Source organism: Psammomys obesus, unplaced genomic scaffold, assembly GCF_907164565.1.
Source record: "Psammomys obesus unplaced genomic scaffold, mPsaObe1.curated_primary_1811, whole genome shotgun sequence".
Taxonomy (NCBI): Eukaryota; Metazoa; Chordata; class Mammalia; order Rodentia; family Muridae; genus Psammomys; species Psammomys obesus.
Genome location: NW_026596143.1, coordinates 9482836 through 9510188, shown reverse-complemented (window position 1 = coordinate 9510188; position 27353 = coordinate 9482836). Strand labels below are relative to the sequence as shown.

General features: G+C 45.0%; 1 protein-coding gene and 1 long non-coding RNA gene across 5 annotated transcripts in view; one reads left to right on the top strand and one right to left on the bottom strand.

The window, feature by feature from the left end:
- LOC129666331 (uncharacterized) overlaps window positions 1-5195 on the bottom strand; it is a 20938-nt gene extending 15743 nt beyond the window's left edge. The window contains exons 1-2 of the long non-coding RNA XR_008718558.1: window positions 5133-5195; window positions 2211-2314 (exon numbers count right to left, since the gene is read on the bottom strand). This is a non-coding gene — a long non-coding RNA (uncharacterized LOC129666331). The remainder of the gene's footprint in view (window positions 1-2210; window positions 2315-5132) is intronic.
- Erlin2 (ER lipid raft associated 2) lies at window positions 4928-24164 on the top strand. 4 transcript variants are annotated; one of them, XR_008718557.1, is made up of 13 exons: window positions 5358-5437; window positions 6541-6662; window positions 8827-8908; window positions 10232-10278; window positions 10708-10769; window positions 10873-10998; window positions 15643-15716; window positions 15871-15929; window positions 16485-16576; window positions 17918-18007; window positions 20698-20777; window positions 21084-21496; window positions 22896-24164. XR_008718557.1 is itself a non-coding variant. In XM_055593375.1 (12 exons), exons 2-12 carry the CDS (start codon window positions 6556-6558, stop codon window positions 21279-21281), a joined length of 1017 nt encoding a protein of 338 aa, XP_055449350.1. In that variant the 5' UTR covers window positions 4928-5095; window positions 6541-6555; the 3' UTR covers window positions 21282-24164. The 4 variants fall into 4 exon arrangements, 3 of the variants coding, with proteins under 3 accessions (XP_055449350.1, XP_055449348.1, XP_055449349.1); XM_055593375.1 differs by lacking the exon at window positions 5358-5437 and adding an exon at window positions 4928-5095 and having other exon boundaries at window positions 21084-24164; XM_055593373.1 differs by having other exon boundaries at window positions 21084-24164.
- The last annotated feature ends 3189 nt before the right edge of the window (window positions 24165-27353 follow it).

Genomic DNA, 27353 nt, shown 5'->3' with positions numbered 1-27353 from the left:
AAGCACTCGCATTTTTATCACAAATAATATAATCAGAGGAGAGAACAGTCAGGCTGGTTTTCATAAGGATAAAAATGGGGGAGTATGGCTCAGCAGTCAAGAGCACCAGCTGCTCTTCAGAGGACCTGCGTTCAATTCCCAGACAGCTCACAACTTCGCTCTAGAGCATCTGGCTCCCTCTTCTGGCCTGCACTGTGGGCACATGGTACACAGACAGACATTCATGCTGACAAAATACCCATAAAACATAAAATAAAAATAAATGTGTACAATTAATCATTACCACAGCTGTTATTGTGACTCAGTCTCCCCAAAGTTAAAGCTTAATGACATAAGTGATTAGACATACATTTCAAGGTCAGTCTTTGTTCACATGAACAGAGTACCATGGCCTTAAGAATAGTGACAAACTTGCCTCAAGACATCCTCTGTAGACTTTGTGTAACTTATTAGGAGGTTCTGTGAGTTGGCTTTAAACTTTTACGTTTTTGTTTGGTCTCGAGGATCCTGGGTGAATGAGTTTACATCTTAACAAGGGATTCAGACATATCGACGGTTTTGGATGAGGGAGCATCCTTTGTAACAAGAACTCGAAAGGGGAAAGTCCTCAGAGCTAAAGATCTTTACTGCTGGCCTGTGACTGTAGCCTCAGAGGGCAAGCGGTACTGCTCATGTTCTTGAATCCTCGTCAGAAGTCATGGAGGACCGGTACCTCTTGTTTGTCTCTCGATAATTTTTGGAAACATTCAGATGCCTTAACCTTTTGAGTACTGTGAGACATGACTGACACACTATCTGTTGTGAGAAAATTTCCCTGGAGGAAAATTCAGCAGTGTCTATTTATGTACAATAACTTTTCCATACGTGCATAAGTGGAGGCCCCCCTTTTAAGTCATGTGTGTTTCTTGTGTGTTTGTGTACATGCATGTGTGTGCGAGCATATGTGTGTGTGTATATTCATTTTCCCCCAAAACCTTGAGGCCTAAGGCTGGGATGGCCTTGCCCATTTCTTTCTCCTGTGAAGTATTAATACTATATAACAAATCCAGCTGTGATCACTTCAGGCAAGCACAGCTGAAGGCATGAAGACAGCATTTGTTAAACTGAGAAGATACTAGATAACATCATCTTATTTTAGAAAGTTGGATCTAAGTTATATGGGAAGACCAATAAGATAACTTTGTCTGTGAGGAAACTTCTGAGGCAGACATGTGTTTGTCTGCAGTGGGTGGGTCAGCCCCCATCTCCAGAGTGAGCTTTTCACAGCGTGTGACAACTTATCAACACCATCTAAGTCAAAAAGGCACTTTTAATAAAAATGACCCCAGTAGTTTATATTGGGCAGGATGAAGGCTGCTTCCTCAAATGTTCTTTACTTTTCTTTGGACAGGTTGAAAGGCTTAATTATAATTCATCCCTGAGTTACTCAGACAGGAGGAAGAGGGTGTGTTTACAGCTCAGATGTGAAGTTCACTTCCTCATACTCCTTCTGGTTCTTAGGATGTTGTCCAAGTCACTCTTCCCTGAGGGAATGAGAGGCAACTGCCCTGGTGGCATGGCTCGCTGGTTTCTCCACAGGCTGCCCATTCCTCGTAGGGAACATTCCTTAAACTGTTCATCCTTTCCCCACCTCCACTACTCCCTGATGCGTCTTCATTGTCTTCTCCTCTTGCTCATGAGGACTTTTTAGAAATTTGCCACCTTGCAGGTGGCGCAGCTGGCACAGTACGTCTGCCCTTAGCCTAATCATGAGTCTGTATTTTCAGTATCTTCCTCAGCATCCGTAAATGTAACCAGTGGGGACAACGAAAGAGTCAGTAGCTGGTTTAGGAATGAGATCCCCAGAGTCCAGCACTGCAAACCAAACAGCAAGCAAGGCCTGCAGCATGCATCAGTGCAACAAAGGACAAGGCCAGGAAACCATGACAGTACAAGTTCAAAACAGCAGGACTTGATCCCAGAATTCTTAAAATTGTGCCCTTCTTCCCCAAGAAACCGCCTATGAAAGCACTCACTCAGCCTGATGGTATTGATTTGGAAATTGATAAATGGACAGAAGAAATCAGGGGATGAACACTCTGAATTTCATCCCAGATCTTGCCCTACTTAGACCTTGGAAGAAGATGCTGTGGGTGTCCCATTAAAGAAGGTACTTCTATTCTCTGTGTGCTAACCACCTGCTTTTGCACTGAAAAAAACAGCATGCTCACCAGAGAAGATGATGATGACGCCCTGGCTGGTGGGAGAACTGAAACAGCAGAAAGCAGCAGCTTGCTTCAAGGCTCGCCAGCTTCTTCCAGGAGACCTTTGTTCCCTAGAAAGAGAGGGAAGAAACAGTTTCTGTTCTGGACCTTTGCCACCGTCCCCTGTGAAGAGAGCAAGGGGCAGCCGAAGTTCCAAAAGAAAATGACTGAAATGGAAGCCCAGAAAATGCAGTCTCTGTGGGTAGAGAGACAACAGGAAGAAGAGGAGGGGTAGCTGGGCTATAGAAAGAACTAAAGTGCAAAGCAAATCCAATACATACATACATACACACATACATACTTATATGTCTGTACACCATGTGCCTGTGGTAGCCAGAAGAGAGCATCAGAGCCCCTGAAACTGGAATGACAGTTGCTGGTGAGCTGCCATGTGGGTGCTGGGAATCAAACCAGGGTCCTGGCTGGAGCAGCTAGAGCTCTTAGCTGCTGAGCCATCTCTCCATCCCTCCTATTGGATGCTTTTCAAACTGTCAACTCGCCTTTCTTTAGAAACCACATCTTATTGTGAAAATGGAGGGGTTTGAGAGAAAGGCCCAGAAACTTCCCAAAGCAAGACTGTCTGCAAAGGAAAAGTGTTGTTCGACTTTTTCTGTCAGAATATCCTTATGTATTCCACTAACTTTTTCCCAGATGCCATCTGATCATAAATGTTATATCTTCAGTCAGAGTATCTTTTTCTAAACTAAGTGCTCTTTTTAAACATCAGGTAAATTTTTCCTTCCATAAGAGATGTGGTTCACATAAAAATCTTTTTCAGGGATCTTTACTTAAGGACCAGTGAGATGGCTGGGGCGGAGGGGAAGGGCTGGGGGAGTGCGTGTGACTCTGCCACACAAGGCTGAAAACCTGAGTTTGATCCCCTGAGCCCATGGTGGAAGGAGAAGGTATAGTGAACCTCTGATATAGTCAACCATTTGCCATTTCATTGCAGGCATTTTGTCGAGGTCTTTCGGGATGTTTGACTGGAACATGACGAATTTAGGCCAGCAGTTTGGGTTGTCAAGGGGATATTAGGGCCAGATCAACATCTAACTTGAGGCCCAGTTGTTTGAAAAAAAAAAAAAAAATAAGCAAGCCAAGACTGTCTTTGGGAACAGAGGGATTATTGCCCATGTTTGTAGGTCTAAACATGAGCCAAGGCCAGTTTCCTGCTCTGGAATGTCCTCCAGAGACAGAAGTTTCACTGGAATGAAATTCCCAAGAGTTTCCAGAGAGAAGTATAAAAGACTCCTGAAACAGAGTCTAATTCCCAGGACAACACAGCAAACAAACGGGCCCTCACCCACATGCATGCCGAGCAGGGAAATGGCTGTTGTTGGGTGACTCCAGAAATAGGGCTGGCCTCAGGGGTACTGGAGGGTAAGAGCAAGAAAGCTTACCAAGTCTGCAAACAAGGACTCCATAACTGAAACCTCTGCTCCACTCAGGCATCAGTGAGGCTGCTAGGAACTGGGGTTGCAAACTGTGTAAAGTCTCCAGTAGCTGACCTGCCTGCTCTTCAGCCTTAGTGAGCACTAAGGATAGAGTGGTGCTTGGAAGGCAAAGAAAGTTGAGAGACTGGAGACAGGGTTAAGACTGAGATGAAGGAGGAGCCCTGTAGGGCTATAATACCCTGGAAGCCCTTCCTGAGCTTTGGTACCAGTATGTAAAATAATGTAAGAACTGCTTGTAAGGAGAAACAAAAGAGAATTTAGATGACCTCAAACAGCTGAAGTAGGCTTTGTTTAATGCCAGAGAGGTAGCTTCTCAAGTTCTGTCCACACCCTGGACAGGACGCAGGATCAGAGTTCGAGAGAATGCAGTTTACATGCTTTGAGCACAGGGGGTTTTGTAGCTAAGAATGAGGAAGTGGAAGGGGGTTCATTACAGACAGAATGGGGAGTACGCCAGTTCCCTTAGACAAGCTGGATTTGAACCTACAGGGTCTGTTTTCTGCTTTTGCTGCCACTGGGTATCTGGGATAGGGGGCAGCTGCCTTTCTTCTGCTGTCTGCAAACATCTGGCTTCACGGAACTTTGAATTCAGTTTCAGTGCCTTAGCTTTCCGGAGCGGACAAAGGGGTTCCTTTACTTTCCTTTTCCTGAGTCCTAACACCGTCCAACACTGACGACTGGCCATGTACCTTATGGAAAAGTTTTTTCATTTTCTTAAAGCTGGAATTAGAGAGTGCACTTCTGGCCTGCAAACAAAATTACCTCAGTGGCTGGTTTAGAAATTCCCGGCTAAGGGAGCAGCTCGGGAATGGAGTGTGGCCACAAAGCCCTTTCTTAGGTCCATCTCCAGGAGAAAAGGCCCAATATGAATGCCCAATACTATGTTGCTGCTGGGTGAGGACATGAGAGGGCCTTAGACATAAAGTCCAGCTTTCTTCCTGGTCCACTATGTCCCAGGGTGCAGATGGGGGGGGAGGGGGGACATAAGCTCACCGTGGCTGGTGTTAAGCAAGACAGGAAGCCTGAACTATTAAGGAAATGCAAAGGAAGTTTTTCACGACTGTTGTTGGCCCCACCCCTCATAGAATTCAGATTCCGTTCATTAAACTGAGGACAATAATTCCTTGTTAATTACTTTATGTTGCTGTGGGGACCTCAAGGGCAAACAAAGCTCTCAGAAAAGTATAAAGAGCAATTCAGAGTAGGACTGTTGACTAGCGACGTCATAATCTGCGCTTTTGGAAGTTGTTTCCTTCAGCTGGTGCAGCAGGAAAGCAGCGAGCAAAGAACAGGAACGCCGCATCGCCTTGGCACCTGCTCCGGAAGAAAAGAAACCCAGCTCGACCCGAAGCGAAGAATCTTCTAGCAATCGCCAAGCCAAAACCTCGGGAAGTGATAGTAGGTATCCCGAACCCACTCTGCCCGCCCTGGGCACCTGCTCCGTAGCCATCCTCAGACCAGGTCTGTCCGCAGCCGCTGGGCCGGCTCGTGGGCACTCCCTGGCGGTACTGCCGAAAACTGCGGCACACAGAGCGAGGGGCGGGCGGGGCGAGGCGGAGCGGGGCGGGGCAGGCGGGCGAGCACGGGGGTAGGGGCGGGGTCTTTTTTCTTTGCGCGCGCGGACTGATGGCGTCATCGAGGCGCCTGGCCCGGAAGGAAGTAGCGTGCTGAGGGGTGTGGCGGTTTCTGCGGCTGCCCTGAGGTTTCAGACGTGTACGGAGCGCCTGGAGGGACAGTCTGGTACGCGGCCCCCCGCCCCTCAGTGCACGTTCGGCCTCCCGGCGGCTCGGGGTTGGCGCTGGCTCACTGAGCTCCCGGGCCCTGGCCCCGACGGCTCCTCAGCCCGCCCACCCGGGAGCCGCAGAAAGAACCCCTGTCTGTCCAGTCCCTTGCCCATGGTTCCGTGCGGGAGCACCTCGGACGTGCCTGTCTCGCGGAGGAGGGCGGGGAAAGGGCACGAGGGGGCGTGGGCTGGCAGTGAGGACTTTTGCGGAGAGGAGGCCTCTACTGCTGGGTAGCTGGAGGCCGCCACGGTAAAATAAGTTAGACCTGAAGGGTGGAACCCGCGCCCTGTGCCGATGTGCCCGTCCTTCGCCGTAGTTTTACCGGATCATTCAGTGTTCGGGGAAATGAGTTTCTAGGTGTAACTGTCGCACATCGGTACCCGGACGGTTTTGAACCTTCCAGGAGTTCAGAGTCTCCCAACGTGTGGCACGTTTTCCTATAAACGCAGGGCTTGGGGCAAAGGATATGGGAGAATGTGGTTTCGGTTTTGTGAAGAGTATCCGTCCCGTTTAAGTTCAAAGGAGTAACAGGAGGTGGATGACAGGCCAGAGAACCCTACCTCGGAACTCAATTGCTTGTCTCTCTGCCTAGGGTCCCAAGGGAATGACTGGTGGTTTCCTTCGCAATGGCAGGCAATTAGAAGTAGGAGGCTCTGACCAGAAACGCATAGATAGCCACAGCTGACTGTCATTTGACATCCTCTGTAATTTGGCCCAACACACTGCAGCTGCCTCTCTTCCTTACTCGTGTAAGCGTCTCCAGTGACAACCCATTAATGAGAAGTGAAGAGAAGGCTGTGTTTTGAACGCTGCCCAGTTGCCACCGAATCTCCCTTAGGTATAGCAGTATCTGGAGCTAGTGCCTCTTCGCTTCCCACAATTAAGGACGAGAATGTTGACAGAGAACAAGGATGAAATGAGCTGTAGATCTGGCCAGCACTGTGTTCTGCCACAGCAGGCTGTTTCTGAATCACTTTTCCTGAGCTACAGCTTGACGAGCTACTCTGAGTGTGGCAACCTCTCTCCTGTATGTCAAACCACATTGTCCCTTATCTGTAGGTTACAGGTTCACTGATGGCTCAGTTGGGAGCAATTGTGGCTGTGGCTTCCAGCTTCTTTTGCGCATCCCTCTTCTCAGCTGTCCACAAGATAGAAGAGGGACATATTGGAGTATATTACAGGTAAGGCAGAAACTGGCTCCTTTCCCTTGTCACTGGCCAGCAGATCCTGCTAACATCTGTTTATTTTATTAAATAGGAGAGTCTTTTCCAGGTGGAGCTTTTAAGGCTGTGGCCATAGGTAAGGGCGCCTGTGTGCGTATTTATTTAAATTTGTAAACTTAAAACTGTCTTTAGTATTTTAAGGCACTGCTGATACGTGTATCTATGGGATTAAAGACAAAGGTCTCAAGGAATCAGTGCGCTTTCCAGATCATCTGTGAGATACTGTCTTCTCTTGCATCCCTTGAAGAATCTTGTCTACAGACTGCAAGGCTACCTCTGTAAAAGTTGGCAGAGTCCCAGTTCTTGGTGGCAACTTGAGAAGTACTCTGGTGACTTGAGAGACTGTTTGAAAGTGAATATTTCAAAAAAAACTTTTAAAGGTTCTAGAGGATGATCGGTGTCAATCAAGGCAGCTTAAGGAGAGTGACTGTTAAATAATCTTGAGTCACTTTCTTTCCAGTGGCTTCTGTGCCCAAGGTTTTCATTTTAGATTTTAGAAGGTGAATTTGCTTGACTGCATGTTTGTGGTTCTGAGCATCAAACTCAGAGGCTAATGCATGCTGGGTAATTGCCCGGCTACTGAACTATAACCCCAGCCCTTGCTGTAAGCCTTTATGACACCATTGCCCCTTTTGAGATAGGGTCTCACTGTGTAGCCCTGCTTGCCTGGAATGCTCTGTGTAGACCAGACTGACTTGAACTCACAGAGATCCACCTGCCTCTGCTCCCAAGTGCTACGATTAAAGACATGTGTCAACATGATCAGCTTGACTCCTTCTTTCATATGGGTCCTGTAAAATGTATGGGCTGCCAATAGCAAGCTCTAAAATGCTTGTTAAATTAGAGTTGTAGCTCAGTGGAATAGCTTTTGACTAACATACTCAAGTCCCAGAATTAAAAAATAATAATTAAAAGAGATATGACCTTTTATTGCATTCCCCCTCCTCTTTAGTGATTTATCTCTGCCATCTGCTTTCATGTTCCCCAAAAGCTTTTAGTTTTGCCACTCACAGGCAACTTGGTTAGAAATATGTCAAAAACACATATTATATATTTAATATGTATTGAAGTGACTTTAAAGTTATTCTTGAACCAAGTATGATGGATCAACACCTGTAATTCCACCACTTGTGTGAGGGCTGAGGCAAGATTACTATGAGTTTTAGGCCAGCCTGGACTACATAGCAAGTACTAGGCAAATCAGAGCTATGTAGCAAGAGATCTGTCTCAAAAATGGTGAGCTATCATATGTGCACCCCAGATGCTTCTCAAATATGGTCGGGTAAAAGAAAGTGAATTACCCTTTTGCTCTAAGTTAGACTGAAACTTTGGTTAAGATTCTTCGGCCTTCCTCTGTTAGTTAAATTCCACTTGCTTCTTCTATCGTGGAGTCTGTCACTTCCAACTGTAGTATATTTAAGGAGCAGGCTGCAGCTCATTTTGGTAGAGTATTTTACTAGAATGTATGATGCCCAGGGTTCAGCCCTAGCACTGCCAAAGAAAGTTCTTTTATTGCCCATGTCACTGTACTCCAACAGTGATGCTGCTCGTTGAAACTGGGTTTAACACTCTACCGCAGGCTACACAGGTCGGCAGTTCTGACGGGCTTCTCTCTGATCGTGTGCAGCCAGGGAGTCTGCTTTTTGTGCTTATTCTACATACTTACTTCTCAGATGCCAAAAGTATGACTAATGGCTTTATGTTTTTCCATCAGGCTTCCTAGAATGTTCAAGTTGAGACAGAAGGAAGACAGGAAGAAGGGGTAGACACGACACTGGCATGTGTCACTCTGTATTAGGTTTTTGTAGGAGTAGACAGATGGTTGTGGTTGGCCCGTAAGGCTTGATCTAAAGCAGTGGTTCTCAGCCTTCCTAATGTTGTGACCCTTTAATACAGTTCCTCATGTTGTGCTGACCCCCCCAACCATAAAATTATGTTCGTTGCCACTTCCTGTCTATAATCTTGCTACTGTTGTGAACAGCAACGTAAATATCTGTGGGTATGGGTGGTTTTAAGCGACCGCAGTGAAAGGGTTGCCTGACGTGAAAGGGGTCGTGACCCACAGGTTGATCTAAGATATTTCTCTTGAGATACTGAAGCTGCCTTTCTCCCTCTTCTGCAGAGGTGGTGCCCTGCTGACCTCCACCAGTGGCCCTGGTTTCCATCTCATGCTCCCTTTCATCACCTCCTATAAGTCTGTGCAGGTATAAGCAGCTCCTGTGGAGGGGTGGGTTCATTACAAATTTGGGTTGTTGGCTAATACACAACTTGAGATTATTTAGCTGTAGGATGAATAAAGTGCCTTTTCAGAGACTGAAAAAGATTCTCTTTCTCTCTTTTTCTCTCTCACACATACAGGGTGGGAGGGGAGAACAGTCAGAGGCTCTTTTAATATTACTTGATCAATGAAATAGCTAAGCAGAGCCATTGCCTCGCTTTTAATATTACTTGATCAATGAAATAGCTAAGCAGAGCCATTGCCTTGATTTGGCCTATGAGCCCCAAATGGAAATTATTTTCGTACTTTTGAGGTGAGGCTAAAGAAGAATTTTTATGAATGTTTAGAAGAAAGTCAAGTGTGTGTGTGTGTATTAAATCACAGGTTACCATGTCAGACAGAAATAAAACATAGAATTTTCCTTGTGGAATTTCCTTATTTGAAATTCAAAAATATAAATATAATTGTATGGGGACGTGGTTGGTTGGATAAAGGCTAATGCCATGTAAAATAAGAATAAGATAAGCTGTAGCCCTCCTCCTTCTGGCTGAGGTAGAATAAGCATCTCTAAAGCATATCCAACTAAGATGGGGCTGGAGAGATGGCTCAGCGGTTAATAGCACTGGCTGCTCTTCCAGTGGACCCAGGTTCAATTCCTAGCACCCACATGGAAGCTCACAGCTCACAAATGTCTCCAGCCTGTTCCCTCACACATACAGGCAAAACACCAGTGTAAATAAAAATAAATTACATTTTTAAAAAAAGTATTTCCAACTAAGAAAACTCAGACTTCAAGAATAACTTTTAAGTCAACCCAGCACAGGACTGGGGGCTGTCACACTGAGATAGAGGCTAGCATACACCAGGCTCTGAGCTCAATTCCCAGGACAAAAGAGAGAGAGAGAGAATGAGACCAACCCAGCAGAACACCCATGTGTGAGCGTTTTCCCTTTGCCTGGTTGTATGGACTTCTCAGTACTTTGTATTCCTTTTCTTATGAGTCTCACAGTTGAGCAGGCACTATATTCTGAAACAGGTCAAAAAGGAGCCTGCTGCTTCAGCAGAGGTAAAGTACACTCTCCAGCCCCAAAGTCAGCCATTTTCTGTATGATCCTGCCCATCCCACGGTGCTTCATGTACAGCAGCACAAGAGTAGACACTTTTGCTTGGCTTCAGGTCACAGCCTGGAAAGGAGGTTCAGTCCAAACGGGCAGTCACTTGTAAAACAGAGGCTCTGGGGTTCCAAATAGTAGGTTTGTCTCTTTATCACTGCCCATTTTACATTATTTGATATTTCCTCTGTCTCCAGACAACTCTCCAAACAGATGAAGTGAAGAACGTACCATGTGGGACCAGGTAAGGTACCCAGAATAAGGCTGGTGACACCTAGCAAGTACGGAAAGGCTGAGGACTGATGGCTTCAGTGAGATCACGTGGGGGAAAGGCAGTGCCAAACTGAAGGGACAGTGAAGCCAGGAGGAGAAAGAAATTCCAGGTGCCCAGTGCACCTGAAGACCTATTAATCCTCTTCATTCTTTCCCATTTAGCCATTTGCTTTGATCTAAAGATAGGGACTACCCTTTACTTCCTGACCATGCAAAGGTTCTTGGTGTTTTCTCTGTGAAGGCTAGAAGCTCTGCATGCCGCCTGCTCAGAGGTGTGAGCTGCCTCACATTCCATGAACACTGTGCTCTTGTTCTTACAGTTACATGTAAGCCATCTCCTTAGGAGATGTCACCAGATTCCAGAGCACACTGGTAACTTTGTCACTTCTCCCTCCAATAGTGGTGGTGTGATGATCTACTTTGACAGAATTGAAGTGGTGAACTTCCTCGTCCCAAATGCAGGTATGTCTTCCAGTTTGTCCATACAGGCATTTGTCTGGACCCCACAAGAATTGAGAAGTTTGAAGTCTTAGCTTTTTCTTATGCTGAGCTCTCTCCTCCACAGTGTATGATATAGTGAAGAACTATACTGCAGACTATGACAAGGCCCTCATCTTCAACAAGATCCACCATGAGCTCAACCAGTTCTGCAGCGTCCATACACTTCAGGAAGTCTACATCGAGCTGTTCGGTAAGAATGTGGTATACGCTGTCATGGTCAGTGCTGTCCTTCCCCCTCCCTGAGGTGTGTTAGGCTCCATCAGTCCTACATATGTCTGCTTCTTAGCGACCACACCATAGAGTATGGAGCCAGTCACCAAGAGAGTGCCAGGTAATATGGAGAACAGCTGAACATAGTGGTCCATGCGTGTAATCCCAGCACTCAGGAGGCTGCAGCAGGAGGAAAGCAAGTTCAAGGCTAGTCTGGGCTACAAAGAAAGACTTTTTCTAAATAAATAACCCCCAAAAAGAAAAAAATAATAAGATGTTAAGAACAATCAGAAGAGCTGGTTGCTGAGGCACACACGTGTAATCCCAGCACTTAGGGAGGCAGAGACAGGCAGATATCTGAGTTTGTGTCCAGCCTGATGTGCAGAGTGAGTCCAGGATAGCCAAAGATACACAGAAACCCTGTCTCAAAAAAAAAAGGCAATGGGAAGGTCCTCAGAGTAGTCAGACATGCTTTGGAGTAAGAGTAGAGTAAGGCAGTCACTGTCAGCCTGAACAGAGACTGGAACACAGATGTTCTCACTGTCCCTGGAATACTACTCTATAGTGAGAATGCAGTGGTTTCTAGAAGACGCTTACAAGAACATATAGCCTAACATACTTTATTCTTCTCTCAGAAAATGCATCCTGCATATAGCTTCCCCACCCTCCACGCCTCCCAGGCCTCTTCTCACCTTCCCTCTTCCTTAGATCCACTCAATACTCAGTGTTTCCCCAGAAAAGAACAGGCCTCCCAGAGACATCAACCAAACATGGCACAATAAGATACAATATGACCAGACATAAACCCTCACTGGGTCCAAGAGCAAGAAAATGAGGGTGCTGCTACTAGAAGATAACAGAGCTGCAAACAGACCCCTCCTCCCCTCTGTCACTTGAGTGTTCTTCCCACTGAGTGCAGGGCAACTGGTGTTGCGTGGTGAGAGCAGTAGGTCGATGCTTAATTCTAGAAGTAAGGAAAGAAATGTAGCTTTTTACACTTCCTAGAACCTTTTTGGCATCCTCCCTCCCCTGTAGAGATGAAACACTAAGTTAAAGGGAACCCCATGCTTAAATGCACAACTTCTGTCTTTTTCACCTGGCCTCGGGAAACACGGCCTTGACTTTTGCAGCAGAAGCATCCCAGTCAGTGTTATGGAAGCCTTGTGGCATTCTGTTTAAATCCACGACTAGATGTTTTCTAGGAGCCAATGCTGAAAGCAAATGACCTTTTCTTGACACTTGGACTGTGTGATGACTTTTTCCAGGAGCATTAATAAAACAGCATTTTTGTCAGTGCCGGGGATGGAAGCCATGTCCCACATCGCGCTAGGCAAATAGTCTACCACTCAGTTGCATCCTCATCCAAAGAGTACTTCTTAGAAGTAAAAGAAAAAAAAATACCTAAGTTGGTTGTGATCATAATTAACCAAGTCGCCAGACCTGTTGGCACAGCCATTACTCCCGGCACTCAGGAAGTAGAGGCAGGAGATCTCAGTGACTATGAGGCCAGTCTAGCCTACATAGTGAGTTCTAGGCCAACAAAGGCTACACAGTAAGAATCTGGCTCATCATAATAATAATAATAGTAAATCAAACAGTTCATTTTTTTTACAATTTTACACCGAGATTTAGGAAATCATTCAAATCACTTTCAGTTTTTCTGCAGTAGAAAATAAACCTATGTTCAATTTAATAATTTGTATTCTTTTATTGGTTTTCGATTTACTGTATTTTCAAAAAAATGAAAATTTTACTTTTATCTTTTTATGTCATACCAGTAGAAATCAATGAAATATAATTTTCTAACCATTGTTTTAGGACACATGTACCACTAATGAACATTTCAAGGTATATGAAACCTTAAAAGACAAAGAATCTCTCATGTTCCTGGAAGGAAATTAAAGTAGACTGTTTTGTATTTGAGAACTTCTTGATCTCTAGACAGATACACTTACTACTTATTAAGTTGTTGCTTCTGTAGAGCGGATCTGGAGGGAAATGTATTTGCTTTAAAACTTTTCTTTTGTGGGTTAGTGTCTTAGCTAGGGCTTCTATTGAGGTGATGAAGCACCATGGCCAGAAGCAACTTGGCGAGGAAAGGGTTTGTTTAGCTTACATTTCCACATCAAGGTCCATCATTAAAGAAGTCAGGGCAGGAACTCAAGGCAGGAACCTGGAGGCAGAAACCGAAGTAGAGCCAATGGAGGAGGGCTGCTTACTAGCTTGCTTTCCATGCTTCACTCCACTTGTATATTTATACAGCCCAGGACCACATGCCCAGGGGTGGCCTGGCGCACAGTGGTCTGGGACCCCACATCAATCATAATAAAGAATGCCCCATAACAAGCTCCTGGGTTAGTCTTCAGTTGAGGTTCCCGATTCCCACTTGACTCTAGTTTGTGTCGACAAAAAGAAACCAGTATGGTATTTATTTCTTCTTGATCTCTTAAGCCCATATCAGATGCTAATTTTATGTCTTCTTCCCTCAATACTAAGAGGCCTGTGAGAACATATTTACATGTAGAAACGTCACAAGTCGTTGCCTACTGATAGGACAAGTGAGAATATAGTTTTAGCATTCTAACAATCAAACATAGTAATTAAGCAGATGTTTCTCTCTTTCTCTTGGCCCCCACCCCATCTGCTTCTGTCTGTCTGTCTGTCTGTCTGACTAGCTCCTTCTCTCTGTGTGTATGTTTGTTGCTAGGTGGAATCCAGGGCCCAAGTTATGTATGCCCAGCAAGTGTTCTGCCACTGTGCCAATTCCCACCCCACCCCCAAACCAAAAGGTTCATGTTTTGGTTACTAGCTAGCTTTCATCAGCCTCAGTGTGAACATCTATAAAAGAAGGGAGACTCGCTGTTCCTGAGAAGCTGTTGCTTGGGCACAGCTGATTAAAGCAGGTGGCAGCTGACAAGAATAGGAGTGATTCTGCCCAGACACCCCAGCCTGGTCCTGTTGACTAGTTTTTTGTTTGTTTGTTTGTTTGTTTGTTTGTTTTGTTTTTTGTTTTGTTTTTTGTTTTTTTTTTTGAGGATCTCAGTGAGATCTCACTGGTAGAAGGCAAGGAAGAGAAGGCCCAGGCCAGAGAGGCCTGTTTTAGGACACATGTGCCATGGTATTGCTGTTTACAAAGAGGGTCAGTGAAAGCCTTTCCCACACTTTCCTCGAAACAACTCACATTTGAAATCCAGATGAGCAACCAGAACCAAAGCAAAGACAGCATATCAGAAGACACAAGCTGGGCTGGGGCGTTAGCCCAGTTAAGTGCTTGCCTCATAAGTATAAGGGTCTGAGGTTGATCCCTAGACCCTAAAGCATGTGTAGTGCCATAACACAGGAGAGATGAGACAAGACAGTCCTGGGCCTCACTGGCCAGCCAGTCTAGCCTAATGGATGAACTCAAGGCAAAGAGAGATCCTATCTCAAAGGAAGTAAATACTGTTATTAGGATGACACCCGAGGTGGTCCCCTGACTTCCATGCAGACACACATGTGCACATGTACTCAACGCCCAACACAAATTTTAGAAAAAAAAAAAAAAGAAAAAAGACATGGGCTGATTTTCAGAAGAGTAAATTTCATTTTCCCCTTGTGATGTTGATAGAATTCATAGTGAAAGTAATATGGGCTCTCCTGAACATTAGGCCAGGGTTTTTGTGTTTAGTATCTGTGTCTCTGTGTCTGTCTTGTCTCTGCACATGTGTGAGTGTGAGTAGGTGCCATATGTGTTAGTTAGGGAAGTGCCTGCAGAGGCCAAAGAGGATGTCACACCCTTTGAAGTTATAATTTCAGGTGGTTATGAGTGGTACATGGGGCTGGGAACTGAACTTGGATAGTCTAGAGTAGCAGCAAGGGGCATTTGTTTTTGCTATGGGGTCTTACACTGTCAATCAGGCTGGCTCAGAACTTACTGTGTTATCCAGACTGGTCACAAATTTATGACACTCCTGCTATAGCGTCCTTAATGCTGGCGTTACACACCTGAGCCCCCCCCCATTATACCTCCAAAATTAATTCTTGATTTGATAGTATCTATAATAGTGCAGCAAGCACTCTTAGCCACTAAGCCATCTCTCAGGCCCTTGTTTTGTTTTTTACCTAATAAAATTACAAGATTTAATACACCTAGCTTTTGGTGACAAGACCTCATTGTGTAGCCCAGGCTAACCCTATGGTTCTCCTCCTTCAGTTTCCCAGGTACTGGGTTACTGGCGTGTCCCTCCATGCCCAGCTTCACTTGCTTCTTTTCTGAAAACCTGGTATAGCCATTCTACCACCCTCCTCCGAGGGATCCGTGGGCCTGCCTTCTGTTTGCCAGTTGAGAAAGGCTACTCAAGGAATATTTTTAAATTGTTTTTTGTTTCTTAAGCTTAGGCACCCTGTAAGGTATGGGATGATTAAACAGTGAGGGGGTTTATTTTGAGGACAGAGTGAAGGATCACTTCTGTATCTCTTCCATGGAGGACTGCTTCAGGGTCTTAGATTAGGTCTCTGGCTTGCTATGTGCGCTATGTTGGAAAGACCAGTTGGTAAGCTAGTGTTTCTGCTGGTGCTTTTCCCACATTCTCCTCACTTCACCTAGACAGTATAACAGCTCCATTTGTGTCTTTGTTGATTCCAGATCAAATTGATGAAAACCTCAAGTTGGCTTTGCAGCAGGACCTGACCTCCATGGCACCTGGGCTTGTTATTCAAGTAAGCATTGCCTCATGGGAAGTACTTATATTTGATACTGCGTGCTCTCTCACAAGGGATACTCTTTTAGCACAAGGGCACCAACAGCCAGTTGGAGCTTATGTCCCTGACCATTTTCATTTTCCCATCAGTTGTTATTTGTGTCCTTCTCCAGGCTGTACGAGTGACAAAGCCCAATATACCTGAGGCAATCCGCAGGAACTATGAGTTGATGTGAGTAAGCTGACCACCATGAGCTCCCCTCAACCCATCCCAGAGCTACAAGCTCTGATTTTCCTCCTTCTCTTAGCATTTGCTAGTCTATTGTGCTATAAGGTCAGACAGGCATGCCAGCACCCAGGGCACAGACGAGCCCTGGAGAGCGGTGGTGCTTTTAAAGCTGAGAGAATCATAGCAGTGGAGATAATGGGGACAGACAAGTAAGTTTAGGGGTAGGTCTATTTTATTAGTTTCTGTTTTATTTTGCTCTGGGAGAGGGTCTTCTTAAGTGTCCAGGCTAGCCCAAGCTCCTGTGCTTAAGCTATCCTTCTGCCTCAGCTTCCTTACTAGCTGGGGTTACAAGCATACACCTAGGCACTGTGTTTTATTTCTCACAAAAGAAAGCTGTGTGCTTGTAACAGATTAGTAAAGGCTGAGCCACTGAACAGCTTTGCATGGGAGAGAAAAGATGTCTGAATGTGCTGCTCAGACAGAGCTGGGTTTCTGTGGGGAGCACTGAGGTTCCCCAGCCTTAAGCACAGCCTCACAGCTGTGTGTTTTCCCTTCCAGGGAGAGCGAGAAGACAAAGCTGCTCATTGCAGCCCAGAAACAGAAGGTGGTGGAAAAGGAGGCAGAGACAGAAAGGAAGAAGGCCCTCATTGGTGTGCACTGGTTCTCTAATCCTCTTTCAGGGAAGAAGGGTTGGGGATGGAGAGATGGTGTATAAAAAGGCAGGGCATGGTAAAATCCTCCAAAATGCTTCTGGTATGGGGGGTGGCATTCATATCCTCAGGAGCCAAGTGGAAATTGTCAGATCATAGACAACAGATCGTAGTGAGTCTTGAGTTTTTTGTATCTCTGAAATGGAAGGAACACTTTTTTTTTTAAAATAATAATGTCTTCCCACAGAGTTTAACTTTTTTTTTTTCTTAAAGATTTATTATGTATACATTGTCCTGTCTGCATGTACATCTTCATGCCAGAAGAGGGCACCAGATCTCTTTATAGATGGTTGTGAGCCACCAAGTGGTTGCTGGAAATTGAACTCAGGACCTTTGGAAGAGCAATCAGTGCTCTTAACCTCTGAGCTATCTCTCCAGCCCCAGGAACACTTTTCTTAATAAGAATGACCACCATTTACTGAGAACTTCATGTGTGAAGTACTTCAATTGTCATATCACCACCAAAGGAAAGTACTGTCATTTGCTTGGACGTTTTTGTTGGTTTGATTTCTTAACTATTAGTTTTTATGACTCGGGGGTTGGGGGGATGCCTCTAAGGAGAGGCTCATATGCCATGGCACAGTTGTGGAGGTCACAACAACCTGCAAGATGGTCACTCTTCACACTGTGTCCTGACATTGCCTGACTTGGCTGGCAAGCCTTGTATCTACTCAGCCATCTTGAGATGCTTGCGCTCTTTCACTCAACTCAGAGACTTGTAAACGTGTCCAAGGCCGTGGCTAATAAGAGTAACCCCTAGTTCTCCGGTCAACTCGAGCTGTTTCTTGAAGTGTCAGGTAGAACTTATTCTTTAAGAGGTTGACTTGGGAGAGAAGTTAGTTTGTGCCCCTGGCTTTCCAGGCACATCCATCCCCATCCCCACCCCATCAGCTCCTTCAGCTACTATTTCATGCTGATGTTGTCCTCCTGTGCTCACTGGGACATTCGTCTCTGCTCAGGTGTGCCCCCTGGAGCTGCCCTCTGTGGACTTGGCTCTATCTGAGCAAACCCATTCAGGTATTAGGGCACTGAGATCAGGGGAAAGGTGCAGGCAACAGGCTTTCTGTTTTTACGTTTATCATCTGTGTGTGGTTGTATGGGCACATGCATGCGAGGTGCATATGTGGAGGCCAGCAGACAACCTGTGGAGTCAGTTCTCTCCTTTCACCATGTGGGCCCTGACACTGAACTTGCACCATCAGGTTTACCCACCATCTCACCACCCTGGCCAAGCTATTGACATGTCAGCACTAAAATCCTTTCTCAACTTCATTTACTCAGAGGCAGAAAAAGTGGCTCAGGTTGCAGAAATCACCTATGGGCAGAAGGTAATGGAGAAGGAGACGGAGAAGAAGATTTCAGAAATTGAAGGTGAGTAGGTGGATGTCATGCCTGACAGACACGGATAACCGAGTCACACCCTGTGCTTGTTAGTCTCTGTTCAGGGTGTTATGGTGTCTGACATACTTGCTCTCCTCTGCTTAGCTCAGATTTAGAGCTTTATGCCAGCATTGCACAGGAAGCAGGTCTTCGCGCAACAAGGGTTGGTTGTGTTGATTATGCACTGAGTATTCTGTTAGGAATAAAAGAGAAATCAGGGCTGATGAGATGGCTCAGTGGGTAAAAGTGCTTGCTGCCAAACCTGAGGGCCTGAGTTGCATACCCACAACCCTCAGGGTAGAAAGAGAGAACCAACTCCTAAAAGTTACCATCTGACTTCTGTACACTTACCAAGGCATGCTTGCACATGCACACACACAAATAAATAAATATTTGTAAATAATTAACTAAATAGGACAGGGAGCAAGGGTGTTAGTCCAGGCATGGTAACAAATTCTTATGTCTCAGCACTTGAAGTAAAGGCAGAAGGGGGTGAGTCAGAGGACAGCCTGGGATACAGAGGAAGACCCTGTCTCAAAAAAAGAGAAAAGAAAAAGAAGAGGAAGAGAAGGAAAGAGACATAACAGGCCCTGTTGACCTGGAGCTCAGTCTAGCAGGTATCTATGACACTGGACCCAAACCATGTCTCTCCCTACCTTCACTACCTCTTCTTCAAAAGCCCTCTAGAGCCAGGCGTGTTGATGCACACCTGTCATCCATAGCAAGATCCTGCAGGGGAAGAGGGAGTCAGTGGATGCATTGGTTTTTTTTCTCAGGGTTTGCTCTCCAGGTCCACATAGACACTAAGGTAGCCTTGATGAAGGCCCTTGAGCACCAGCAGCTCTGGAGCTGAGGGGACATGTTGTTCACTGGTTACTGACCACTGCTCACCTTCAGTTCCCCCTCCTGAACCCTTACTTCCCCCCTACCCTCACTTTGCTTCATGTAGTTCCTTCTGTCAAGTGACTTCCAGGACCGAGGTGGATCCTCATGGAAGCTCAGGCCACAGTGTTGTGTGTAATTTACACTCACTGTGGAGCAGGCAGGCTTTGCAGGGCCCACCGATGAGCTGATTAGGATGTCACAGATCAGTGGGCTATCACCAGGGAACTCTCGGTAAAGCAGTGCTTTCATTTCCTGTAAGTACTTGCCTAAGAAGAGGTGCATCAGCTAAGAGAGTTTGTTCCCAAAGCCCACATTGTGCAGGTCACAACAACCTCTAAATCCCACTCCAGAGGGCTTTGACCCTTCTGGGTTCCATGGGCACCTGCATTTAATTGTGCACAATCACACAGAACATGTGGTGGTAGTGCACGTTTGTCATCCCAGCACTTGGGAGGCAGAGGCAGGCAGAGCTCTGTGAGTTTGAGACCAGCCTGGGCTACACAGAGAAATTCTCACTGCTGGGGTGCAATAAGACACCCCAAAGTGCAGTGCAGGATCTTTTTCAACAGTCAGCACTAAAGATATTAAGGACTTGAGGTTGCATGGTGTGGTGACACCTGTAATCCCACTACTTAAGAGGTAGAACACGAAGATTTAGAGTTCTAAGCCAGTCTGGATCACAGAAAAACTGACTCGAAAACACCAGCAACATGCCATTCTGACAGCCTTAGTTTGATCATGGCAGAAGGAGAGAAGTGATTTTCCCAAGTTATCCTCTGACCTCCATACATGTGCCATGGAGTTCATGCCCATTCCCTCTCCCAATAAATAAACAAATGTAATAATGAAAGAGGTTTTAATTTTTTAAAGGGAGGTGGGAATGGCAACAACAAACAGAATCCCCAAAGAGTGGCCTTTGTCCCTGAGTATTTTGTTACAAATGTGACTGGAATGTGGCTGGCACATTCCCAAGGCCTGAGGCTCAGTGTTGTGCTGTGCATCATCGTTGAGCAGGGAGGTTTACCAAGTGATGAGATGAAGCAGTTCAGAATCCAAACGGTGTTCCCCTGGACCAGCATACATAAATCTGGAAGTATCCAGCTTAGTCACAGTTAGACACTTTGGGAAATGAAGTCTGGTAGCAGACACTTTTATCCACTGAGCCGCTTTACATTTGTGCTCTTCAGTCTTGGGGTAGACATACGACAGGCATGGTAATGCATGTCTATAATCCCAGCACTGAGAAGACTGAGTTAGGAGGATGCCATAGGAGAGGTTTTCCTTTTTGTATTAAACTGAAACTCTTGCTACACTGTCTTAAAGATATTAGGTTACTTTCTTTTAGAGAAATGATTTCTCTGTACTATCAGGAAGGCCACATAGTACAATGCCAGTCTCTCCTGGGTAAGGAGAGGCCATGTCAAAAAGCACACACAAAGCCACCTCTCCAAGATCATAGAGACTAGAAAATGTCTTTGTTGGTTTTTTTGTTTTCTGCAATGCCAGGAATGGAACCTGGGGCTTTCATTTGTTTTTTTGTTTTTCGAAACAGTTTCTTTGTATGTAGCCCTGGCTGTCCTGGAATCACTGTGTAGACCAGGCTGACTTTGAAGTCACAGAGAGTTCCTCTTGCCTCTGGCTCCTGAGTGCTGGGAATAAAGGCTGAGCCTGGAGCTCTGTGTATACTGGGCAAGTGCTGTACCACTGAGTTATAATTGCCAGCCCCTAGAGCACAGGCTTCTGTATCTTCCCATGGTTTTTGTACTTGAGCCAGTTCCCATACCTTCACCCCTTAGATGCTGCATTTCTGGCCCGGGAGAAGGCGAAGGCTGACGCTGAGTGCTACACTGCTCTGAAGATAGCAGAAGCAAATAAGGTAAAGGCCTGACCACATACTGAGGATGTGTTTGTCATTGCTGCTCCCACCAGAACTCTGCACTATGTGAGACAGCCACTTCCTTAGGTGGGAAGCCATAGCAGAAGTTTCATTTTTATGGTAAACATGGAAACTCTGTCGTAAGATTACTTTCTCTCAGAAAAATGGTTTTTGGGTAACAGAAAGGCTATGAAAGTAGAAGAAACATATCTGCTTGACAGAGACACTGTCCAGATGAAAGTTGAAAGGGTGCCACCAAATTTTGTCTGTCATCTCTTCTAAGTTTTCTTCACTTTCATATCATAGCTCAAGCTGACTCCAGAATATCTGCAGCTGATGAAGTTCAAGGCCATTGCTTCCAACAGCAAGATTTACTTCGGCAAAGACATCCCCAACATGTTTATGGACTCTGCAGGTCTGGGCAAGCAGTTTGAGGGGCTGACTGACAAGCTGAGCTTCAGCTTAGAAGATGAGCCCGTAGAGGCAACCACGAACGAAAATTGAAAAAAAAAAAAAAAAATGTATACAACCTCTGATTGTGCTGCTTAGAGAGATCTTTATTTTTTAAGATGAGACAGAATGTTCCTCCTTTCCACATTACCTTCTTTGACTCTTCAATTTACTGTGGTAAAAAAAGGAAGAAATGGACATAAATCTACTCCCTTCTGGGAAGGGAGAGCAGATGGAGAATTGTTTTTTTGGTTTCATTTTTAATTCAGGTAAGTAGGTTATATGACTTCTGATAAGGTGTGTATACCATATATTTGACCTCTGACCTTCAGGCACCAATTTGGTCCCTTTGAAGCTGGCTTAACTGTGGATACTATCAATGTGACGTGGGAGATATGTGGCTGCTGCCTCCTCTTGGTTTGATTCCCTTCATGGGAAAAGTTATTCCACAGTTTTCTCCCTTGCCTCTAACACAGGCAATGTCAGCATGTGGGGTTCATAACAGAAGGGGCATCTGCTATGGAACATTTGACAGTGTGAGTGGGTTATTCTAGAGCTAAGCTGTGTTGAGCCTCCTTAGGAAGAACCTGGTGCTAGGTTTTGCAAGGTTTCTATACACTGTACTTGTGCTCTAGTGTTTTCTGACTACACGTCACCGCAGCAGGGCTCAGTCAACACCACACACTCCTTTTCAAATTTTTCACCTGATCTGTGATTTGATTTCTTGTTGGATAACCCATTAATTCCACTCAGCATTAAGATGGGAACAAACAAGTGCCGTACTAGCTGATGAAGTAGGCTCCTTATACCCATTAGCACTGTAGTGCTGTTTGGCTAATTATGTGAATACTTTTGAAACCAAATGACTTTATCATTGTGGAGACTCTTCATTGATGAGCTCTCGTGACTGTGAAGGAGAAGGGGCCAGCCAGCAGACATCCAGGTAGTAGAGCCTATGGCCTGTGTTGGGGGTTTGTCTGACACACTGATAAAAGGAGCTCTTAAATCCAAAGAGGCAGCTACACAGAGTTCATGCCATGCCCTATGGGCTGCACTAAATCACCGTGGTTTGTTTTTCTTTGCTAGTTAGAAAGACAGTGGGTCACCCTAGGAGGTTCAGAATGACAAGAACAAATAGAGATCTTAGATCCTGAAACTGGGCTTGGGGTAGGGCTCCAACATGGCCTGTGAGTGCTACACAGGATGCCCTTGTGGAGAGCAGCTGTGCAATTAATTTGAAGACATGGCAGTGCCCTGTGTAACTGTGGCCAGCTCCAGCTTAAGATTTGGCCTTGGTGTTAGCTGCTCCCTGCCCTTTCCTCACATACACACAAAGCACCTACTGTTATCTTTTAGGTGACTACTATAAATGATATTATCTGGCATTAATTCCCACCTCATTTTTGGTTCTGTAAGTCAGCCCAGCTTGCTCCTAAGTAGCACCAGGCTTGTCAGGTTTTTGGGTAGCATTCAGCCTGCCTATAAAAGACAAAATTGATTCTGCTTACCTCAAATGTTGCCCTTCTCTCTTCTAACTCCTTACACTGAGATTTCTCAAGCCACTGGTCCCGGTCACACTTTGTGCAAACTACAAAATGTTCCTGGTAAGGGTGGATTTTAAAGTACTCAAAAGTTCTTGAAAAAGTGGTTGTTTTTTTTTTCCCCAAGACCAATTCATCTTCCTCTCATTGGCTGCTGTTAATCACTTGCTGAGAACAGCTTGCTGTACCCTCTTCCATCTGAGCCTCAGAAAACACTACTTCACTGGAGTCGGGGCAGGAGTATAAGGGTATCTCACCAAGTGGCACCCTCCGGTTTGAAAGTCTCTTTGCTTCTGACATTCTGAAAGCTCATCCCTTGATTACAAAGGGTCACAATAAAGTCCTGCTGCAACTGCTGCTTCCCCACCCCTGTAATGTCACTTCTTTAGACAAAACATGTAAATGTTCCTATGTCATAAACATAAATGCAGTGGTTGTTGGTATCCGTCACAGCAGGAAAATCATGGAATTCAGCTGTCCTTTTAGCATGGGATACCTGCCCATCTGTCTTTGTGACTTTGTTTTTTGTAATACTAGAAAATCTGATTGTAAAGCATTTGAATTCTAAACATAAAATGTGATAAGCCTGCAGTTTTGTAGGCAGTGAAATCTATGGCTGCTATTTTTAAGTAGAACTTCTATCAAAATAACTGTAAAATTTAGTTTTTGTAGGACTTTTCCCAAGGCACAGCCACCTTGGTGGAACGTTTCTCACTAAACTTTGCAAGAGCATTTCGTACCCAGTACAGTTTTTAATCACTTTCAATATATAGTCAGAATGTTTGTAAGAAAGCCTAAAGTTTAATAATTTTTATATAACTAAAAATAGATATGGAAGAATCAGTGTGGTTTCTGAGTTGGGAATGGACCACTGAATGAGGCCGAGTAATAAAAGTTCTCTAAAAAGGGGAGATATTTTATAAATGATCTGTGGTCTGTATATGTCCTGTGAAGAAAAGTTAGCCATGGTTACTGACCTGAACTATCGTAAGTTGGAGTTTGATAAACTGTACCTTGACAGACAGCTACTCTGTAAACTTCACCTATTCTGTTGTCTTTAGTGGGATTCTAGCCACTGTTTGTTTCATTATAAAAGCTGTAATGGGCAATCATGTGTTTGAACTTCCATTCCTTTCTATCTCTACTTCTGTGTAAACTAGTGATTGAATAGTCAGAGCAATTTTTTCAATGAGCCCCAAGGGCATTAATAAGCCTTTATAACTGAGAAATGATTCTTGGTATATTAATCATTCCATAAATGATACTACTAGATTAATTGTCATGGGTTAATAGCTGCAGGAATTGTTTCAGACAACACAAAAGATCTCATGTGAATATACTTATCTTTTGGATTTAATTTTAGTCTTGCTAAATAAAATGTCTGTCTTTACTTTTATGATTAGAGTAAAATTTACCAGTACATATTAGGTTAGGTGACAAATAAAACTTCCCTCTTAGGCGTTCCCTAAAAATATATCCAGGTGATATATTCTTAGCTGCATGTTGGTGCACACCTTTAGCCCCAGCACTCAAGAGACCCTGTCAGAAACAATTAACACATTGCTCCATTTCTCCAAAAGATAAAGGCATTCCCAGTTGACCCAAAACCCGTATGATACCAGTTTAAGTAGATAACTCCCAGACTGGCTCTGGCAAACTGCCTAGCCTAGTATCTCCAGATAGATGTCAATGTCAGTTAATTTTACAACTATATACCATCCCATAATGGTGTGCACTTGTATCCCACTGCCAAAGAGATAGAAATACCAGAATCCCAAAGGCTTGGGGACCTGCCAGTTTAGTCTCATTTGCTGAGGATCTGTGGACGTACCACCCTGGTACTATAAACGCACAACAACCAAAAAGTAATTGAAAGTCAAATATGTAACTAAGCTGTGTTTGCCCGTGCTGTACTGCGCAACTTCACTGCAGCACGGGCCGTGAACACGTGTGCGCTTTGTACCTCATACTGCCACACCACACACTTATAAATGCTGCCTTAACCACCTCTGCCCAGATGCAAGACTCTAGGTATTATTGAATTGCAGTGTTCTCGCTATACATAAACCTCCTCTTAGAAACGTACTCACTTTATTACAGAAAACCATCATTATTCAGCATTAGTATCAAATGTGTTTATCTTTGGGGTTTTTATTTTGAGATAGGGTTTCACATAGCCCAGGCTGGCTACTAAATCACTGTATGGCTGAAGATGACCACTTCTCATTCTCCTGCCTCTCTTCAGGTGCTGGAATTACAAATGTATGTCATCACACCCACTGCATGCAGCTCTGGAAACGAGATCCCTCTACATATCCTGGTTGGCCTGGAGCTCACTGTGTGGGCCAAAATGGGATCGTATTTATACCAACCAACCTCTGCCTCCCAAATGCTTAGGTTGCAGGTGCTTGCCACAACACCAATCCAAACTGTTTGATGTTAGAGCTATGCGTGGTGACATGCCGGTAATCCAGCACTCGAAGGAAAATCCAGAGTTCAAGTCCAGACGCTCCTAAGCTACACAGCAAGACTGAGGCCAGCTAGTGTTGCATGAGACTATCTCAAAATACTGTTTGAATTTCATAAAAATTCATTAACTGAATGTGGACTTCTGGATAGTGTTAGTGACTAAGCAAAGCAGACTGGTTTGGGGGCAGGCTCCTGTGCTAACATATCTTCAAAATATTCTTTACGCTCAAAGTTTATACAGCAACTGGGCATGCTCAGAAACATATCCTTCTGAAAAGTGCCTCCACATACCAATACATACAGGCCTCCCTAACAAATCCTCACTCCCTTTGTCTGAGAGCTTCATTTTGGAAACAAGGCCTGTCTGTCCCTGCTGGCAGCAAGGAATAACTCCTTCTCCACCATTTTATATCTTGGTTGTGTTTATTTTGGCTTTGCGTTCATCAAGTGAATCCATTGCATTCACTTACATTAGGACAGACTTTCCAACGGATTTTGAACTGCCCTAAACACACGTCGTTTTATATGTTTGTTAGAAGTGACGTTTTCAGCACTGACAACTATAAAATCAGAACATCAGTCAACTCTGAACACATTGAAGATGCTTTACATCCCCTGCGGAGGAGCTGCTGGCTAGAGGAAGGGGGGATCATTTTCTCAGTGAAGGGGCCACTGGTAAAGTGCTGATGCTCCAGTAAATAACTGCCCACCCGTGGTCACACAGGCGCCTAGTCAAGCAGTCCCGGTCACAAAACAAAAGACATAAAAGTTGGAAGGGAGCTGGGTGTGGTGGCACAAGCTCAGGTCCCTCTACAAGAGCCCTCAGTGCTCCCAACCTCTGAGCCACCTTCCCAACCCCTGTATTGTCTTTCCTTGAAAAAGAGAGTAGGCTTGGTGTAGGGCTGGGACATGGCCCTCTTATTCAACGACATCTTCACCAGCTTTCGGTTTTCCAGTTTCTTCTCTCCCTAAACTTGGCTCTCCTGGAACTTGCTCTCTAAATCAGCCTGGCCTTGAATTCAAGAGATCTTCTTGCTTCTGTCTCCTGATTGCTGGAATTAAAGTGGACCTAGACCTAAGAATTCTTTAATTCCTTTTCACAAGATGGAAGTGTTAGGCCCAGCATGAGCCTAATTTCGAGAAGGGATGAAGAGAACTCAGGAGATGGGTCTCAATGCAAAATCGCAAGAGGTTTATTTTGACCATTGCACAATGGGGTCACCCCTGCTGGTCAGCAAGGAGTGGCACCGGGAGACAAAGGCCTTGGGTTTTTAAAAGACAAAGCGCGGGAATTTTGAGGTTGCAGTTCAGGATTGGATGAGGAAGCTATGAAGTAAGATAATTGGTTAGTCTTAGGTGCTCAAGCTTGGCCAGTCCTGCCAAGTGTGGATGCAACTGCAATTAAAGGTGGGAGTGGTTAGCTCATCCTTGAAGATTGGGGCTGCGGGCTTTTGGCAGCAGGGTTCAGGGGTCTACTCAGAAGAAGGATTGAGGCCATTTGGGTTGGTTGCTAAGAAACACTATCTCGAAGACAAGGGTCTGGTCATTCTTTTTGCTGAGTGAAGGTCATTGCTTGCTTGCTTTTTTATATCTGTCCTCATAGATAGGGTCACATTCCTCCGTTCTCTGGAAAGGTACTAAGAGGCTTTAGCTTAACCTGGACCTAAAACTCAAAACTATAGGCTTTAGAAGACATACAGGTTACAAAGTTAGTCTGATCCTTACAGAAGCATAGCTGGGTGGCTCTTGCGCCGAGGTCTCCACTCCCTTAGTTCCATTTAATATCTTTAATCTGTTTCTCTCCTTGAACACAGGATTTAGCTCCATTCCAATTCCTGGTACCTCATGCACCACACATTTTGTATTTTTTCTTTCTACGTGTGCTACATTTCATCAAAACATCTTCATAAGAGTGACCACAGGACAGAGTCCATATTAGTCTGATTTGAGATTCTGATTGCCCATGCAATGAGTCTAAATCTCTTCCCACCATTATCACCATGGGGAAAGCATGGCAGCATCCAGGGCTGAGCACTCTACAAGGAGACTGTGTGCCTCACTGAGGGAGACCTCGAAGAGCACCGCCACAATGACACACTTCTTCCACCAACACCAC

Excerpts from the sequence above, each read along its gene's own strand:
- Erlin2 (XM_055593375.1), top strand. The coding sequence starts at position 6,556 with ATGGCTCAGTTGGGAGCAATTGTGGCTGTGGCTTCCAGCTTCTTTTGC. Across the intron at positions 6,663-8,826 it reads CATATTGGAGTATATTACAG|AGGTGGTGCCCTGCTGACCT; the intron begins GTAAGGCAGAAA and ends CCTCTTCTGCAG. Across the intron at positions 10,770-10,872 it reads CTTCCTCGTCCCAAATGCAG|TGTATGATATAGTGAAGAAC; the intron begins GTATGTCTTCCA and ends TCTCCTCCACAG.